The sequence below is a fragment of the Salvelinus sp. IW2-2015 genome, unplaced genomic scaffold (assembly GCF_002910315.2).
Source record: "Salvelinus sp. IW2-2015 unplaced genomic scaffold, ASM291031v2 Un_scaffold3078, whole genome shotgun sequence".
Lineage (NCBI taxonomy): Eukaryota > Metazoa > Chordata > Actinopteri > Salmoniformes > Salmonidae > Salvelinus > Salvelinus sp. IW2-2015.
Genome location: NW_019944369.1, coordinates 9,775 through 19,156, shown reverse-complemented (window position 1 = coordinate 19,156; position 9,382 = coordinate 9,775). Strand labels below are relative to the sequence as shown.

The window sequence follows — 9,382 nt, the reverse complement described above, 5'->3', positions numbered from 1 at the left end:
ACCACAGGGCCTGGACCACAGAGATCGCTGCAGGAGAGAGACGTACAGGTAACTCCCTGACCCTCTTAGAAACCACAGGCCTGGACCCGCACAGAGATCCTGCAGGAGAGAGAGTACAGGTAACCCCCTGACCTCTTAGAAACCACAGGGCCTGGACCCCACAGAGATCCTGCAGGAGAAGAGAGTACAGGAGGTAACGCCCCGAACCTCTTAGAACCACAGGGCCTGGACCCCACAGAGATCCTGCAGGAGAGAGAGTACAGGTAACCCCTGACCTCTTAGAAAACCACAGGGCCCTGGACCCACCACGAGATCCTGCAGGAGAGAGAGTACAGGTAACCCTTGACCTCTTAGAATACCAGGCGCTGGACCACAGTAGATCCTTGCTAGGAGAGAGAGTACAGGTAACCCTGACCTTTAGAATCCACAGGGCCTGGACCCCACAGAGTCCTGCAGGGACCAACAACACGAGTGACCGACACAACACAAGTGACGCATCAGAGTGCGCAGCTGAAACTATGCTGAAAAACACTCTGTTTGTATTTTTGACATAAAACATATATTCGCCAGAGTGGCGCTGGCGGTTAAGCACTGCATCTTAGTGGCTAAAGGCGTCACTACAGACCCTGGTTCGATTCCAGGCTGTATCACAACCGGCGTGACTGAATACGATAGGGCGGCCACAATTGGCCCAGCGTTCGTACGGGTTACACAAAACTCAAACCGGCGCGTGTGTGCGCCAGTCGTGCATAAAATGTATTTTGTCCCCCCACCAAACCAAAACGCATAACCCTAACCCCCACATTCATCCTACACATTCCTCATGGGCACTACCTCATCATCATCCTACCACTCTCCCATGGGCACTACCTCATCATCATCCTACCACATTCCATGGCACTACCTCATCATCATCCTACCATTCTCCCATGGACACTACCTCATCATCATCCTAACTCTCCCCATGGACACTACTCATCTACACCTTCCCACGGCACTACCTCATCATCATCCTACCATCTCCCATGGCACCACTACCTCATCCTACCACTCTCCCACGGGCACTACCTCATCATCATCCTACCACATTCCCCATGGGCACTACCTCATCATCATCCTACCACATTCTCCCATGGGCACTACCTCATCATCATCCTACCACTTCCCCATGGGCACTACCTCATCATCATCCTACCACATTCCCATGGACTACCTCATCATCATCCTACACATTCCCCATGGGCACTACCTCATCATCATCTACCACATTCCCCATGGGCACTACCTCATCATATCCTACCCACTTCCCCATGGGCACTACCTCATCATCATCCTACACATTCCCCATGGGCACTACCTCCTCATCATCCTACCACATTCTTCATGGGCACTACCTCATCATCATCCTACCACATTCCCCATGGGTACTACCTCTCATCATCCCTACACATTCCCCATGTGCACTACCTCATCATCTCCTACCACATTCCCCATTGGCATACCTCATCATCCTACCACATTCCTCATGGGTACTACCTCATCCATCATCCTACCACTCTCCCCATGGGCACTACCTCATCAATCATCCTACACTCACCCATGGGCACTAGCTCATCAACCATACAACACTCTCCCCATGTGGTACTACCTCATCATTATCCTACCACTGTCCCCAGCGGGCACTACTCATCATTATCCTAACCACTCTCCCCATGGGCACTACCTCATCATCATCCTACCACATTCCCCACGGGCACTACCTCATCATTATCCTACCATCCCCAATGGCACTATCCTCATCATCATCCTACCACATTCCCCACGGGCACTACTCATCATCATCCTACACATTCCCCACGGCACTACCTCATCATATCCTACACCACTCCCCCATGGGCACTACCTCATCATCATCCTACCACTCTCCCCATGGGTACTACCTCATCATTACCTACACTCTCCCCAGGGCACTAGCTCATCATCATCCTACCACTGTCCCCAGGGGCACTACCTCATCATCATCCTACCACTCTCCCACGGGCACTAGCTCATCATTATCCTACCACTCTCCCACACGGGCACTAGCTCATCATTCTCTCCTCCCCAGCTGCAGGCCCGTATCGCCACGGATCCGGGAGCTGGAGAGTCTACCTGGAGCCCTGCCTCCGGACCTGAGGAGTAAAGCCACGGTGGAACTCAAGGCTCTGAGACTTCTCAACTTCCAGCGGACAGGTATGACGTCACCTCAGCATAAACGCTCCATGACCACTTCTAAGGACATGTCGCTACATAACATCTAGACCCAGACTAGCACCACTGTCATCACCCAAAATGAAAGAACCCAGCCCATCATTGTCATGTATTAGATGTAGCTGTTAGCATTTTCCTAATGTCATACACATCTCCTCTCCTCTTCTAGGTCGCTAGGCTGAATCTCGGACCATATTCCAGTCGGCAAAACAAGAAGTACAGCGGCAGTGGTTTGGGCCCGTCGCTTCTGGAGGAATTCCTTTTCTTGGCAGATGGTGGCGGACTCACTACATCGTTGGAGTCATCATCTCCCCCATTTACAGTAGCAGCAGTAGCGCCACCACCCCAGCCTCCCCCTGCCACCATCTCTTTCAGAAGTACTTTTCTTGTCTCCTTCAAATCATCCTCTTGCCTCTGTATCTTGGATCCAGGAGGGAAAACTTGGGACAAAAAGTTATTTTGTTGTCGGTAGGCTGTAATTGTCCTCGAGCACACTGGACATCTTCCTTYTGAGGCTTTGTGTTAGATCGGTGTTGTTGATGACGTCGGGCTTTAGCAGATCTCAGTAACTGGAGCCCAGGCTTGACGAGACGCTGACGTAACTCTCACCAGAGAACATCAGTGAAGTCAGCCATAGGCTTCACTGACGAGACGGTGACGTAACTCTCATGAAGGGAGAAAGACACAACACTGTATCCTGATGGCACCAGTTCTACATTATGACTTTTTCTCTGCAACAACCTCCAGATCCACATCTCTGGTCAGTGTAACAAAATCCACTTCCTTTAGCTCTGTCTGAACCTTCACCTTGTTGAACAAGGTAGGGACCGCTGTTTCAGATAAATACTTTCTGCCTGGTAACTCTTATAGTTTGTCAAATTTATGGAGGATTTCTTTGAAGGCAGGTTTCTCCACCGTTCTGAAGGGCACCATTCCTACAGCTAAGTAACGCGTTAAACTGTCTGTTAGTGCTTGCCATTTATCCGTGTCCTGTTTGTATTTTGTGCCTCAGGCAAAGGCTGCCACACTGAGCTGCCGCTGGCCAGATGTGGTTGGCGAGGGAGCAACAGCAATGGTGGCTAACCCAAGTTGGGCATACAGCGGTTTCGGAAAGTATTCAGACCCCTTCCCTTTTTCCACATTTCTTTACGTTACAGCCTTATTCTAAAATTGAGCAAATGGTTTTTCCCCACATCAATCTCCACACAATACCCCATAATGACAAAGTGAAAACATGTTTTTAGAAATGTTTGCAAATGTATATCAAATTTAAAACATACCTTATTTACACACGTATTCAGACCCTTTACTCAGTACTTTGTTGAAGCACCTTTGGCAGCGATTACAGCCTCGAGTCTTCTTGGTTATGATGCAGCAAGCTTGGCACACCTGTATTTGGGGAGTTTCTCCCATTCTTCTCTGCAGATCCTGTCAAGATTTGTCAGGTTGGATGGGGAGCGTCGCTGCACAGCTATTTTCAGGTCTCTCCAGAGATTGTGTTCAAATCCGTGTTCTGGCTGGGCCACTCAAGGACTTTCAGAGACTTGTCCCAAAGCCACTCCTGTGTTGTCTTGGCTGTGTGCTTAGGATCGTTGTCCTGTTGGAAGGTGAACCTTCACCTCAGTGTGAGGTTCTGAGCGCTCTGGAGAAGGTTTTCATCAAGGATTTCTCTGTACTTTGCCCCATTCATCTTACCCTTGATCCTGACTATCCCAGTCCCTAACGCTGAAAAACATCCCCACAGCATGATGCTGCCACCACCATGCTTCACTGTAGGGATGGTGCCAGGCTTCCTCCAGATGTGACTCTTGGCATTCAGGCCAAAGAGTTCAATCTTGGTTTCATTAGACCAGATATCAGTTTCTCATGGTCTGAGAGTTCTTTAGGTGCCTTTTGGCAAACTCTAAGCAGGTTGTCATGTGCCTGTTGCATCCCACCTGTCTGAACCTGTTTTCACTTTGTGTGTGTATATATATGTATATTTTATTCATTTTAAAATAAGGCTGTAACGTAATGAAATGTGGAAAAAGGGGAAGGGGTCTGAATCTTTTCAGAATGCACTGTAGGCCGCAGGATGGTTCATCCACAGGTGGTTACGAAGATTTGTGGTGCTGGAATTCATAGTTATGTTTTTGCGCTTATTCTGCAAACAAAATCTGGTTCTCATCTTAAACAGACTGGTGCAAAGATTCTGGTTCTCCATCTGGCAAACAGACTGGTGCAAGTTCATCTTGGTTCTCCATCTTGCAAACAGACTGGTGCAAGTCATCTGGTTCTCCATCTGCAACAGACTGGTGGCAAGTCATCTGTTCTCCATCTGCAAACAGACTGGTGCAAGTCATCTGGTTTCCACCTGCAACGACTGGTACAAGATCTGGTTCTCCATCTTCAACACGACTGATACAAGTCATCTGGGTCCCATCTGCAAACAGACTGGTTGCAAGTCATTCTGTGTTCGTCCATCTGCACAACAGACTGGTGCAAGTCATCTGGTTCTCCATCGCAAACAGACTGGTACAAGTCATCTGTTCTCCATCTGCAAACAGACTGTGCAAGTCATCTGGTTCTCCATCTGCAAACAGACTGGTGCAAGTCATCTGGTTCTCCATCTGCAACAGACGGTGCAAGTCATCTGGTTCTCCATCTGCAAACAGACTGGTGCAAGTCATCTGGGCTTCTCCATCTGCAAACGGAACTGTGCAGTCATCTGTCTCCGATCTGCAAACAACTGGTACATATCATCTGGTTCTCGCATCTTCAAACAGACTGGTGCAAGTCATCTGGTTCTCCATCTGCAAACAGACTGGTGCAAGTCATCTGTTCTCCATCTTCAAACAGACTGGTGCACAGTCATCTGGTTCTCCATCTGCAAAACAGACTGGTGCAGTCATCTGGTTCTCCATCTGCAAACAGACTGGTGGCAAGTCATCTGGTTTCTCCATCTTCAAACAAGACTGGTGCAAGTCATCTGGTCTCCATCTGCAAACAGACTTGCAAGTCATCTGGTTCTCCATCTGCAAACAGACTGGTGCAAGTCATCTGGTTCTCCATCTTCAAAACAGACTGGTGCAAGTCATCTGGTTCTCCATCTTCAACAGACTGGGCAATCATCTGGTTCTCCATCTGCAACAGACTGGTGCAAGTCATCTGGTTCTCCATCTTCAAACAGACTGTGCAAGTCATCTGTTCTCCATCTTCAAAACAGACTGTGCAAGTCATGGTTCTCATCTGCAAGCTGTGCAAGTCATCTGGTCGTCATCTGCAAACAGACTGGTGCAAGGTCATCTGGGTTCTCCATCTCAAACAGGACTGGTGCAAGTCATCTGGTTCTCCATCTGCAAACAGACTGTGCAAGTCATCTGGTTCTCCATCTTCAAACAGACTGGGCAAGTCATCTGGTTCCCATCTTCAACAGACTGTGCAGTCATCTGGTTCCCTCTGCCAAACGACTGGGCAATCTCTGGTTCTCCATCTTCATTAGGTTTGAACTAAAATTGCCCAAATTGGCGATGCGTGGTATTTTGTGCTCCGAGAGCCATCTTTCACTGACTCCTCCGATCTATTGAACAATAAGAAGACAGCGGTGAAGGGCAGAGGCTACCCATCACCCCCACCCTATAGGCTATAATATATATAGTACCCCCAGTCCCCATTTCATCCCACCCCGTTGAATGAACTGGAATTGATCTTCACCCCATCCAGCGCATATAGCGGATTTTGTGATTGTGGCGCGATAGTTGGAAAAGGGGGGACATGTATCCATTTTTGAATAGACAGACTAATTAGCAGAATAATATCAATAGTTAACACTCCTCCTATGGGTAACGTATATCTACATTAATAAAGTCGCTAAAACATTTTATTTATGGTTTTGATGGTATTTATTTTCATCAAACCGCCAATGTCACAGTTAAGAATTATTCACACAGCGCCAATAATGTGTTTTCCCCTCTGTTTCACATGGTAACATGTTCTTCCTTTGTCTTGTTTCTTCAGGAGTATCTGAACAGCACCTGCAGCTTGCCAGACTTCAAGGACTACCACCGCTCTATCACTGCCAAGATGCAGAGCAGAACAAGGCATCACCACCTGCACACTAACACAGAGGAGACAGAAGAAAGAGACAGAGAGGATTGAGAAGAGAGAGGATAGAGTAGACTTATTGGTGAGTTAGAGGAGAGGTCATGAGAGGAGGATGAGAGGATGAGAAGTAGAGGAGGAGGAGGAAGATGAGGAAGGGAGGATGAGGAGGGAGGATGAGAAGGAGAGGATGAGGAGGCTACAGGAAGCTTTTAGGTTAGTCCTTTGTTTTCCCCTGTTGACCTCTAACTTTAAACCCCCTGTCTGTGCAGGGGAGGATGAGGAGGGCTACAGGAAGCTGATCGACCAGAAGAAGGACAAGCGTCGCGTATCTGCTACAGCAGACTGACGAGTACGTAGCTAACCTCACTGACCTCGTCTGACGACACAAGGCTGCACAGGCGCCAACATGAAGAAGAAGAAGAAGAGCAGAAAGAAGAAGAGGTGAAAGTTTACACAGTGTAGTTTCCACTGGTCACAGTTCAAACCGAATGATACATGTTACGCAACTCATTTAGATCTGTGAGAGATTCCTGTTAATGTACCTGTGCTCACCTGTCCTCTCTGACCCATAGCATATTGATGAGAGCGGGGAAGGGATGAGTGCATCGGCCTGACGGGGAGTAAGTTATACACAACTCTGGTAACTGATGTTCTCATGGTCTTAAACATTTTGGTACCAGTTTGATTGACTTCTGTAGTGGCTAAATAGGTGTGTTTTCCCTCCAGCCCGTGATGATGTCTGTAGTAATAGGTGTGTATCCTCCAGCCCGTGGATGAATCTGTAGTAATAGTGTGTTGTCCTCAGCCCGTGGATGATGTCTGTAGTAATAGTGTGTTGTCCCTCAGCCTGTGGATGATGCTGTAGTATAGTGTGTTGCCCTCCAGCCCGTGGGATGATGTCTGTAGTAATAGTGTGTTGTCCCTCCAGCCTGTGGATGATGTCTGTAGTAATAGTGTGGTTGTCCCTCCAGCCGTGGATGATGTCTGTAGTAATAGTGTGGTTGTCCCTCCACCCGTGGATGATGTCTGTAGTAATAGTGTGTTGTCCCTCCAGCCGTGGATGAGAGCAGTCAGATGGTAGCTGCCAGTGAAAGTGATCCAGACAGAACGGGAAGTTCTGCAGGGACTCGACGCCCCCAAGGCCTCACAGTTGGAGGCCTGGCTAGAATGAACCCTGGGTAGATACGTGAGAAAGTCCGACATGATCTTTTCTAGTTTGTTGTATTGTTTTGTTTGACTTGTAACCAGTCATTTTCCTTCCTTTGAACTCAGATATGAATTAGCCCAAGGTCAGACAGTGAGAGAGCGGCTCAGAGTTTGAGAGGAGGTGAGTCTCATCTCATTAAAGCAGACCGCCCATAGAGTTATAATGAGTCAACCCCTACAACACCAGACCTCGCTCAGCTGGCAGCTCCTACAGATGTCTGACTCCTTTTGTCTTCGCTTCATTAGGGCTTCAAACAGCCTCCCTCATCTTCCCTTCTTCCTAAGTATGTCCTCTGTGGAGGAAGTATTTGCCCCTTTCTGATTTTCTTTTTTGCATGTTTTTGATACTGAATGTTGTCAGATCTTCAGTCGAAACCTAATATTAGATAAAGAACCTGTTTACAAATAACCAAACAAATGATACTTATTTTATTTATTTCATTAACAAAGTTACGCATCATCTAAGTGGTCCATGTGCAGTGAGAGCATCCTTGAAAACCATCACTCTACCATCAACTGACCCAAACCATCACACTACCCTGCTGAGCCCCAACCGTCACACTACATGCTGACCCATACCCATCACCAATGGCTGACCCATACCATCAGCCACTACCATCACACATGACTCTCAAACCATCACACTACATGCTGACCCCAATGCCATCACACTACCATCACACTGACCTAACCATCACACTAACCATGGCGACCATACATCAACTACATCACACTACTCAAACCATCACACTACCATGCTGACCCATACCGTACACTACCATGCTGACCCCTATCCATCACTACCATTCTGACCCCAACCATCACACTACCATCACAGACGCTCAAACCATCACCACTACCGATGCTGACCCCATCCATCACACTACGCATCACACGACCTCAAAACCATCACACTACCGATGCGACCGCCATACCGTCACACTACCTATCCTGACCACACATACCATCACTACCATGCTACACCAACATCACCTACCATGCTGACCCCATACCATCACACTACCATGCTGACCGTCAAACCATCACACTTGCATGCTGACCCCATACCATCACGACTCCATGCTGCACCCATACCATCACACTACCATGCTGACCCCATACATCACACTACCATCACACTGAACCTCAAACATCACACACCATGCTGACCCCATATCCGTCACACTACACCACCATGCTGACCTCAAACATCACACCTACCAGCATCACGCTGACTCAAACCATCAACTCACCATCCGCTGACCTTGAAACCATCCCTCGACATCACGCTGACCCCATCCATCACACTGACCACACGCTACCTCAAACATCCCACTACCACCACGCTGACCGCATACCGCATCACTCCACCACGCTGACCTCAAACCATCACACTAGCCACCATCCACACTGACCCCTAACTATCACACTACCACCACCACCACCATGCGTGACCCCAAACCATCACTGCTACCACCACACTGACTCAAACATCACACTGACCATCACCTGACCCCCAAACCCAGTCACAACTACCACCACACTGACCTCAAACCATCACACTTACCACCACCACGCTGACCCCATACGCGTCCACGTACCACCCACCACCATTCTGACCTGTCAAACCATCATCTACCACCATCACGCTGACCCTCAAACATCACACTTACCATGCTGACGCCCATACCATCACACTACCACCACCACCTGAGCAGCAGAGCATCCTGAAACATCACACTACACCCACACTGACCCTCAAACCATCACTATACCATCACGGCTGACCCATACCATCACTACCACCCACACTGGACCTCAAACATATCTTCTCTGCTTGGTG

General features: G+C 48.4%; 1 protein-coding gene across 1 annotated transcript in view; it reads left to right on the top strand.

Annotated features, from left to right (window-relative positions):
• Positions 1-9,382, top strand: part of LOC112075306 (probable global transcription activator SNF2L2) — a 56,531-nt gene that overhangs the window by 37,849 nt on the left and 9,300 nt on the right. The window contains 1 exon segment of the mRNA XM_070440860.1: positions 2,127-2,226. Coding sequence (XP_070296961.1) covers positions 2,127-2,226 — 100 coding nt within the window.